Raw genomic sequence first — 10,907 nt, 5'->3', positions numbered from 1 at the left:
CTTGTTGATTTATCATATTGGATTCTGTCCTTTCATGTACCTTAACTTTGTAGACTCCTTGAGAGAAAAGAGCTAGAAAGAAGGTAGTTGCTTCTCATTTTATAATCAATAGAAATTGGGTACAGATCTTCAAGCTATTTTGTTCTTGGAGAAATAGTCTAGGATGAGGAAGCTTGACTGTCAGTGGAAATGGTTGGCTTGAGTCTGGTAAATTCTGTCATTATGCCACATTTTGAACAAGAACCAGTATTTAGCATGCTAATCTATTTAGGGTCCTATATGGGACATGCTTGTTGCTTACCATAAGGGTACTAGGACCCAAAAAATGGCCAAATTGGTCTTCAGGCTTTGTAATTCCGTCACTAGGTATTAGTGCGGCTAAGCCTTAATGGTTGAAGAATTAGCACAGTGTTTCGAAGGGAGATTTTATTGTTCATTAGCTTTGTCAAAATCTTGATAGAATTAATCCCTCACAGGTCTCATGGTACTACTTTAATTATCTAAATGTGGGCTCCTTATGTCAGAAACTATGCTTGGTGAATGAGTGTTTTACTAAAATTACTGCAGAATTAGGATGTTGACATGCCCAAGAAAGATTTCTTTTGCTAGGGAGCTATTCAACAAATAAAGTTCATGTGGCAATATCAGTACATTTAGATAATAGTGCTATACATCAAACAAGTTGAATTCTTTGGGTGCTGTCTTGGAAACAAAGTCTTGGAGGAAAAAGTTGGGCTGACGATAATTTAGTATATGATGTGTAGCTGGAGGAATACAAGCTTTTAGTTGAACATTTTCTGCTAGAACACCATACAGTGAAAGCTTTGTTATCTGGTACTTGATTACATAAAATGCTCAATTGACCAGCATCACCTAGAGGGCAAGCATCTCCCCCCTCAGCTATCATACCCTTGCATCTTTAGCTACATTTATGCCGTGCTTTCACCTCTTCAGATGGCCAACTTTATGCCTTCCACTCTTGCTGGGTTTCTGACAGCCAGTGCTGCCAGCTGAAGTCATCATTGACTTGTCTTCAGCTGTCAGAAGCTAGGGCTGCTAGAAGGATCCTGGGCAACTGGTTCATTTGCCTGCTACGTAGGATGGCCCCTTGGTTCTGAGAGGATAGGTAAGAGCCCTGCCCTGTATGGGAGCAGTTGCCATGGGCATTCCCAATGTCATGAAGTTGGGTTGCTGTGGAATCTTTTGGGAAGGAGGCAAGATAAAGCAATAATCTTAAGTATCTGGCCCATTTGATTAACCAGCAGCCCCCATTGCCCAGGAGGACTGGGTAGCAAAGCTTTTGCTGAATATCTGTTCCAAGCTAACAAGGAAGAAAAAGCTGAATGGATTATATAAGGGATCAGACATGAAGAGACATGGGAAGAGATAAGACTGACTTGGAGCCCCAGAAATTTAACCTTGCCTTCAATTTTCTTTTTTCTAAATTGTTAATCTGGCCATTTCACTTTCAGCATAGCTATACAATGGTATAACATCTCAGAATAGGTCAGTACTATAAATACTCGGGAAAACTAAATCAGAAGTGACCTCACAGGTACTGCCATTAGAATTGTAGATTTCACTAGTACCTGCCATATTGTTCCTCTTTCACTTGAAAACCAATGTACTATTGAACTGAGAACTGCAGTATATGGAAACAAATTCCAGTCAAAGCAGAAGTGTTGTGGTTGAATGGTTGGCATGTTGATAGGGATAAATAAACTCAACTGTAGGTGATATTTATAGAATTTCCTGTATAGAAAGCGCTTATGTAAGAATAGTAACAAAGCCCGTTGTGAGAAAAAATACAAGGGCTCTAGAAAGGGGAGGATGGGCAAGCAGGCATTGCCTCCTCCTCCGTGACTGATCCTGGCCTGGGTGAAGGAGGGCAGGCATTGCCTCATGCTCCCTGCCTGATCCAGGCTGGGTGAAGGCAGGTGGAGGGAGGCATTGCCACCTGCTCTGCTCTTGATCCCAGTCAGGTGAAGGTGGGGAGCGGGCATTGCCACCTGCGCCATGTGTGATCCCGGCTGGATGAGTGGGGGTGGGGCAGGGATGGCCTCCTGCTCTACACTTGATTCCATCCGGGTGAAAGGGGCAGGCATTGCTGCCTGCTCCATATCTGAACCCGGCTGGGGGAAGGGGGGGGCGGGCAGCGGCATTGCTTCCTGCTTAGTGCCTGATTCTAGCGGGTTGAAGGGGGAGTGGGCATTGCTACCTGCTCCATGCCTGATCCCAGCTGGGTGAAGGTGGTGGGCATTACTGGCTGCTCTGTGCCTGATCCTGGCCAAGTGAAGGTGGGGGACAGGCATTGCCTCCTGCTCCATGCTTGATTCTGGCCAGGGTGAAGAGGTGGGTGGGTACTTCCACCTGCTTCGTGCCTGATCCCATCTGGGTGAAGGGGGGGACAGGCATTGCCTCCTGCTCCATGCTTGATTCTGGCCAGGGTGAAGGGGGCAAGCATTGCCATCTCAATAGGTCAATCGGTAGGTTTATTGTTTGTAGCCAAAGGCCGTTACAATCCATACACGTAGAACACATAAAACTCTCTAACATATAAACATATGTACAGATATTAAAAGATTAAAATGATCTAGGCAGAAAATACCAGTCAGTTAAAACCATTGCTACCTCTGGAAACAGCTCTAGTCTGAATTTTCTTGGCTGCTAAGGCAAACGGAGAGACTTTAAGAAACAAATGCAACAGTGTCAGACGAGAAAAAACAACTTCTCAGAGGATGAAGAGGAGTTTAAACCACCTGTTCTGCTCCTGATCCTGGCTGGGTGAAGGAGGGGGCGGGCATTGCCGCCTGCTCTGCTCCTGATCCCAGCTAGGTGAAGGCAGGGGGTGGGCATTGCCGCCTGCTCTGCTCCTGATCCCAGTTGGGTGAAGGCTGGGGGCAGGCATTTCTGCCTGCTTTGCGTCTGATCCCAGCTGGGGCTTCCCGCCATGGCGCACTCTGGAGGTCTGGCTGCCTCGCCTGGCAGCACCCTCTGGTGGCACACCAGATAGGAAGTGAGTTGTCTGGAACACGCTTTGCCTTTTATATAGTAGGATGGTTTTAAAACATCCCTGAATGCGTTAAAGTGTCTCGACCTGTGCTTAGCTATAGAATAAATTAGCTGTCATAGTACAGGTTAGTTGTCCATTCTTAACTCAAGCTAGAATTTGTGTGTACAAACTTAAAGGTGGTACTGGGTATCAAATGAATAGTTGAAGGCACGTGAGGGCAGCTTGCTAATGCAAAGCAGGCCTGGATCTGGTATTTAACCTGCCATGAGCATTACAATAGAAAAAAGGGAGGGAGGGAATTTATATACAATAAATAGAACAAAATAATTCCAATATATGCAAGAAATTTAGAGGCCTAAAGACAAGGTCAAGTGGATACAGGAAATCTAACATCACTGCGATGTTAACCTTTAAAAACAACATGATTTATTTTTAAATATCCTTTTTCAAAGCTACAACAGAGCACAGTATCCTGTACTTCACAGGATGTCTAATTAAAACGTTTCATTTTATGTCATCATTAAATGTCCGTTAGAATGATCCCAGAAATATACACAGTAAGTCTTTAGGGCAAGTACTACAAGACTTATTTTCTAACAAGTAATTTATCCTGGGTCCTTGCTATGGCCAGCTGGATCTCAGTTGCATCAACATGTATCTAAAGCTGCTGATGTATTTATTTCATTTACACCCTGCTTTTCTCTCTAATGGAAACCCAAAGCATCATTTTCCTCGCAGCCATTTCATCCTCACAACACTCCTGTATGTGCAAGTTTCCATGGCAGGAGGGAGCCAAGTATTGGCAGTGCATTGACACATTCCTTGGGCTGCCCCAAGTAGTTACTTGGATGAATGACCAAAGATCCACTCTCTGTTTGTATCCAGTTCTTTGGGTTGTTGCTGTGAAGGCTGCTTTACAAAAATTGTGGAGGCAGCTTGTAACTACTGTAAGGACATTTTTCTTTGGGACACTATTAAAGACAAACGTTATATTGTAGCTTGTGTTAGGCAGAGTCTGTTGTAGTGGATAGTTGGTCATGTAAATAGCTACACAGTTATGTTGTTGAGCTTTGTTGGGGGGTGGGTGGGAATTGTGCCACATAAGCGCTTTGTTTTCTAGAACTTCTTGGATGGATAAGCTGCCTGTTGCTGTGGTTGCGCATGCCCGCTTGGGCTCAGGGTGTCCTCAAAGCCACCGTGAGGAATCCGTATGACTGTGTGCCATGGGTTTATTCTGACCTGGAGGATTAAAACCCAAACAGTAGGAAAGGGTTGGAAATTTTGTAGGAAAGTCGGTGCCAGTTTTTCTGAGGCAGAACACACCTAACAAGACCCAGAGCCGTCTAAGGCCAAGAAGTTTAAAGGGACTGTAAATGTGATTGTATTTAGCTTCTACTGCCGGGTACATTTTTGGCTGTGATGCTAAATGCGCAGGGAGTAAGTCTCATTGCACACGCCTGCCTAGGACGGAGCGCTTAAGGCTATGTGGCTCAAACGTCACAAGTGCTCCCTCTAACGACCGTAATTCTGCCTCCCGTTGAAACGGCCTAAATTTGACATCGAGGACTATTTCTAAATACTCTCCTTTGATTGGCTGCGCTGCCCTAGGGAAAAATCTCAGTTTGCCACGCCACCGCGGCTCACCCCTAAGTTCCGCCTAGCTAAAGAAGGGTTTTAAAGAGTTCGCGTCATTGTTCTTCGACACTTCCATGTCACGCCTTCCACGGCGGCCTATAGCGATGGGGAACGTCGCCGGCGAAAGCCAATGCAAAGCAGCCTCTTCTGTTACGCGTCACAGACATTGCCTTTGCCCTGCCCCCTGCTTAAAGAAGCCCCGTCATGATTTCGAGTCAGAGGAGGAGTCCTCCGAGCCGGAGGGCGGGGGCAGACCGCGCCAAGACGAGGCCGAGGCTTTCGCCTCCGCCCCTCCTCCTGCCGTCGCCCGCGCCGACTTGCGCGCCAGCGAAGCTTCCGCTTGAAGTATGCGCGTGAAAGGGGCGCGCGGAGGAGCTGTCGACGGGCGCTCCGACCATGCAATGGCGGTCGTTGGTGCTGGCGCTGCTGGCGCTGCGGCTGGCCGGGCACGCGCTCCTCTGGCTGGCCGGGCCCAGCGTGGGCTTCTACCAGCAGCGCCTGCGGGCCTTCGCTTGCAGCCCCGCCGCTGCCGCCCAGGAGGCCGCCGCCTCGACCCAGCGCTGCTTCCCGGACGGTTTGGTGTCCCCGCACTGGGCTTCGTTCTTGGGCAGGGCCTGGGGGGGTGGCGGTAGCGGCGGCTCCTCGGCGGGCAGGGGTGGAGGGCTCGCCGGCAGCAGTGGCGGCAGCGGCGGCGACGACGACGACGACGAATACGAGCAGCGCTACAGTCGCTCCTTCCCTCTTCAGCTCCGCGCCCAGCTTCGCGACGCTGCCAGGAACATGTTCGCCTTCGGCTACGACAACTACATGGCGCACGCCTTCCCTCAGGACGAGCTCAACCCCATCGAGTGCTGTGGCCGGGGGCCGGACCGCGCTGACCCGTGAGTGGGCCTGGGGTGGGGCCTGAGAAGACCCGGGGCTGTGCGTCCCTTTCCTGCCTAATGTCCCCCATTGGAGACCAAGAAGTACTTGCAACATTCTCCCCTTTTTCTATTTTACCCTCAGTACAACATTAGGCTGAGAGAGTGACTGGACTACGGTCATCCCATTGATTTCAATGGGTTTAGACTGGAATAACTCTGTTTACGATTGTGCTGCGAGATTCCTAGCCCTGCAGTCTAACGTCTGTGCCATACTAGCTCTCCTCTTCGAGGTGGTGGTAGTCTGTCACAATTTTATAGTACATTTATTGATTACCAACATTTTTGTTCCACTGTTCCTGTAGGAAGAGCAACGCAGCAACAGGGTTATTATCTTCTATTTAATCGTTATTTAATCATAACTCCGTCAGATAGTTCTGAGTGAATGGCTGAGATAATACTCCCAACCCCGCTTCAGAATATCTGGCCCATTATAGCCCTAACTTGATTCACTAGCCAACTACTTGCGCACACAGCTCTGTGGATGTGCTTCTTTTATGTTTGGGAGTACCTTTATCCTTGCCGTGCTGGCTTTGTGGAAGTGGTCTGACATGAGAGGAACTGAGGAAAAACGAAAGACTCAGAGGACTGCAGGACGAAGAGGCAAATGAGAAGAGATATGTGGGCCAGTGGTGGGAAGGGAAGCAGGAACAAAGGGTTGTAGTGATCTTAGGCTGATCAAAGTCTTGTGACCAAAGGTGAAGGAGAAGTGTCAGCAGGAGGCAGAATAACTACCACACAATGGGTCAGCATGCATAACCACAGAGGTGTGCCACAGTTATGTAGTGCCTGCATGTGCTCAAAGTGTACTTGTCTTTCCAAAGTGCAAACTATCTAGAATGTGGTAGACATTGACTCACAGAAGCCTGTTTCCTTGGTTTCTGTTTGGTATTGCATTCTTCTCTTCTGTATTGCACCATCCCAAAGAGTCTGATCCCACTGTGTTGTATGTACTAATTTCATTTTGTGTGTTGTTTTGTAGTCTTAAAAAATATTTAGACATTTTGCAAATTGCGTAAGTGTTGCTTCATTCTTCCCAGGAGGGGGCTTGCAGTAGGTTAATCCCTCGGGTTTACCTTTCAGTGCAAACGCTGTGACAGCTGCTTTGAAAACAATTAATAGATTCTGTCTCTATGCTTCTGCCATATTTCTGCTAATAACATATTACCTCTGCTGTGTTAGGTTAAAACATGCGTGTGCATCTGCGGGTGTATGTAGTTTGATATAATGTCACATACAGTGTTACTGTTAAACAAGAAACTGGACACATGCCATCTGCTTTAGAGGTGAGCATTAATATTGCAAAAAGTTTCTAGTCCATTCATACTTAACACAGTGCAAATAACTAAAATAGCTCTGAGCAGACAAACTTCATGTTAGGAGAGGGATCGAAAGTAAAATTCCCAATATTGTAAAGTCCTTGTATAAAGTTACATTGAGGCCTCATTTGGAGTACTGTCTGCAATTCTGGTCACTGTATCCCCAAATAGATGTTGCAGAACTGGGAAAAGTACAATAGAAGGTAACCAAGATGATGAGGGGATTGGAGCAACTTTTTGATGCGGACAAGTTGGAGAGAGTTTTCAGTCTAAAAAAAGATAGCTAAGGGGAGACATGGTAAAGGTTTATAAAATTATGCATGGGTTAGAGACAGTGGATAGAGCTTTTTCTCCCTCTCCCATAATACCGAAACTTGGGGGCGTCCAGTGAAATTGTTGTCAAATAGATTCAAGACAGACAAAAGGAAGTAGTTCTTTATTCAATGAGCATTTAAACTGGAATTCCTTGCCAATGGAGGTAGTGATGGCTGCAAGCATACAAAGCTTTAAAAGGGACTGACAAATTGTTGGAGGAGATACCCATCAGTGGTTACTAGCCATGAGAACTGAGGGGAACCTACATATCCGGAGGCAGCAAAACTCTGAATACCAGTGCGGGGAGACAGCAGCAGGTGAGCACCTCTGCCTTTGTGCCTTGTTTTGCCACCCAGGGCAGTTGGTTGGCCGCTGTATACAACAATATGCTGGACTAGACAGACCACTGGTCTGATCCAGCAGGCTCTACTTATATCCTAAGATACGAGAAATTGTAGTTGGAAGAAAGGCCCAGTAGTAGTAGTAGAGCTCATGTTTTGCTCTGCTTGGTTAAGTCCCTGGCATCAGTTGAAAGGATTATGTGTAAAAGAGTTGGGAAGTCCTCTGCCTAAGATCTTGGAGACATACCCCTGATTGTTTGAACTGGAATTATTGGAGTAGATGAATGATTGATATGATCCTTCCAGTATAACATAGGTTTATATGCTCAACTCTTTCCCCCCAATTTATAAAGGTTAAGAGCCAAAGCACATAAGATATTTTGGATCTTGAGCCACATCTTTTCAGCAAAAAGCAGCCACATTGGGTACTGATAGAGGTGACCCATTGCCCTTGTGCTTTTTGGAAATCCTTCATTATCACCGCTGCTTTACATCCTGTGAGGGGAGAAAGGGCAGGCTGACTATGGGTATCTTTCTCTCCTTTTTCCAGTCTAGGGGAGAATGCATTGCTAGTGAAGGAAATGGTGCAAAGAGAGATCTCCCCCTCCCTTCCTCTGTATCAAGCCTCCAATCCATATACAGTCCCTCTGTCTGCTTTTTGAAGTAAACTACATGTTTGGGAAGCCAGTAATGGATTTCCACTGTCATGTGTGATTTGGCCTCAAGTTGCCAATGGGATGAGTTATTGGTAGTTTATAAGATTATTTTTTGAACATTTGAAATAAATTGAATGTTTTGCAGTGTGAGGGGAAGGTAACAATAGAATTAAATCACCCTTGAAATCAAATTAATACGTATAAAAATGTTTCGAGAAACTATTTTACTCTGATTTACTTGTTCTTGGATGTTAAAAGAAAAAAAGGACTAAGATAGTGAACTGTGTAGATGACAAATAGTTCAATACTATAAGTTTGTGCCTGAACATTATTTGGAATGCTAGCGTTGGTTCCTGTTAAGTATAGTAGTGTGTGAAATAAGAGGCACACATTATTTATTTAAATGTATTTTCACAGGAAAATAATTTGTTTTCCTGTGCAAAAAAACTTGCAAGTTTACTAAGCCTATCTAGCTGCTATATGGCTAAGAAAAATGTTAACAATGCACTGAAAAGTGTGTTGCGTGTGCATACAATCCTCAGCAGTAAGAAGTAAATCCCTTTTTTATTCTTTTTAACAAGTGTTGAAAAGTTGGTGCATTTTGAAAAAATCCCTGCAAGTTTCCTCAGCCCATCAATTGAGGAAATGGGCATGTCCTTAGCCATCAACTGAGGAAACAGCCCATAGCAGAAATGGGGCAGTTTTCTAGTGCAGAAAAAATAAACAGACACCACTTTGGTTCGATTCCTTCAAGTGCGGAATTACAGAGGCCCAAAGGGGATCTGATCCTTGTGGATCAAATGCCCAGAAAGTGTGTTCATGTGGAAAATACCTTTGTTCACCCCATCCCTTCAGATTTTTTAAATTGCCCATACTGCTGCTGAAATGATGTTTGAGCAAGGGAATTTGAATTTTGTACATTCAAAAATGCTCTTGTGTTAATATTTCTTCTCACACTTAAGTAGCCTACTTACAAACTTCAGAATTTCTTGAAGCACAGAATATCAGTTATAAACTATTTGAGTAAATCCAGGATGTAATTTCAAGATTATTTTGGAGACTTTACTCTACTTCTTGATACAGGGAAGCAAGTTTAAATCTTGTGTTTATATTAGAAAATGTCTTAAAGATACATCGTCTTCAAAATATATTCTTAATAATTTCATGCTGTAGGACGAGCAGAAGTAACTGTTACATGTACAGTTGCTGCTGTTGTCATGTTTTGAATATTAGACTGTAATGTGATCACAGCTATTCTTGCTTTAGGTAACCTTTTCCTGCATGACAACCTCTGTGTTCTTTTCCCACCAGTTTTGTTTTGAACTCTATTTGATGCTTTTGTGGTTTAATGGGCAACCAGTACTTCCTTCCTTCTCTCCTTCCTGTTTGAAAATGTCAAACTTGAGCAATTATGTGAATGTTTCCACTACATTGTTGAAAATCAAGCTGATTCCCCATGTGCTACAGGGCATAGGTGACAGGAGTACTAGGAAACAGAATCCTGGATCAAAATATAGGATATGCATTAACAGCAACAAATAACTCCACATTCAGAAAGAACTGCCTTTTGTTGGAGTACAGCCTGTTCCTAAGGAGAAAAGCATCTTTTAGTCCGAACAGTGACTTCTCTGTGCAGCAGTAACAATTTTTTTCAGTGAAAATGAAAATATAAGCTCTGGCTATACACATCTATGGCTGCATCCCATCTTAAGGGTGTATGCTATGTTTTTGGAAAATATGAGGAAATCTTACTTTTTACAACCTTTTGTTAAGGTGGCTAGGCAGTAGCTGTATTCATGCTGCACAACAAACTGAGATTGCAGATGAACACAGCTTGTTGCTGTGCTTATTGTTCCTCCTTCTTCTATGTATGGAGATTGAGCCAGAGCTTCCTGATTTGATCAAGTTTCAATTTGCCTTGCATGTAGGCAATTATGGAAAACTGGAGTTAATTACTCCCTGCAAACCAACATTTTAAACCAAGATTTAGAACTGTGGCCTGCAGGAAGTAAACAGCCATAGTGATTAAGTATCTGAGCTGTGAATCAGCACTCCACTGGTTCAACTCCCACTACTTCAATGAGCTCAGCAAGTGGCCTTGGGTAAGCCGCTCATCTCTGCCCCAGCTCCCCAGCTGCATTGCGGGGATAATAATAACACTGGCTCTGAGTGTAGCACTAATCTGTCCAGAAGGGTGGTATATAAGCACACTGTTGTTGTTGTTATTAATCTGCAGTGTCATAGTGTATTGGAGCTTCATCCAGCCAGGCCATTTTGAATCAAGCTTTGTGCATGCAATGGAGGATGGAGGTGTGACAAGCTGTGTTAGTGCCCAGTCTCCATTGGTTGTGATATCTGAAGGTAGCCTGTGATTAGAAATAAGTAATTGTTTATTGACCTTAAGTGTAAGCAGGTGTGTAATTGTAGGAAATAGTTCCCCATTGCTTTGCCCTGCCATTCCATAACAGCCTCATGAAAAAGAACATGCATGTAGGATATGTAGGATGAAGCTATCTGTTGAACATTTCCGAATCAGCTCATGAGAAAATCTCTCAGCTCAAAGTTCAGTACTCCTCCACCCCACCCATCCCAAGGGCATCAACTGTATTGGAATTTCTAGGAATTTAGACTAAGCAAAATTTCAGATGATATTCAGTCTTTTTCCTAGAATCAAGATCCATGGCCCTGCCATAAGACACTTATATCCT

The 10,907-nt window shown here is 44.6% G+C and overlaps 1 protein-coding gene across 2 annotated transcripts in view; it reads left to right on the top strand.

The window, feature by feature from the left end:
- The first annotated feature begins 4,880 nt into the window (after window positions 1-4,880).
- EDEM1 (ER degradation enhancing alpha-mannosidase like protein 1) overlaps window positions 4,881-10,907 on the top strand; it is a 28,941-nt gene continuing 22,914 nt past the window's right edge. The window contains exons 1-2 of one of the 2 annotated variants that reach the window (XM_054976229.1): window positions 4,881-4,993; window positions 5,396-5,529. In XM_054976229.1, coding sequence (XP_054832204.1) covers window positions 5,429-5,529 — 101 coding nt within the window. In that variant the 5' untranslated portion in view covers window positions 4,881-4,993; window positions 5,396-5,428. Of the gene's footprint in view, window positions 5,530-10,907 lie in introns of both variants that reach the window. The other variant, XM_054976228.1, reaches the window with a different exon arrangement.

The sequence above is a fragment of the Eublepharis macularius genome, chromosome 4 (assembly GCF_028583425.1).
Source record: "Eublepharis macularius isolate TG4126 chromosome 4, MPM_Emac_v1.0, whole genome shotgun sequence".
NCBI lineage: Eukaryota > Metazoa > Chordata > Lepidosauria > Squamata > Eublepharidae > Eublepharis > Eublepharis macularius.
Note: the sequence above shows the minus strand (reverse complement) of the source record. Positions and strands in the feature narration are given on the sequence as shown.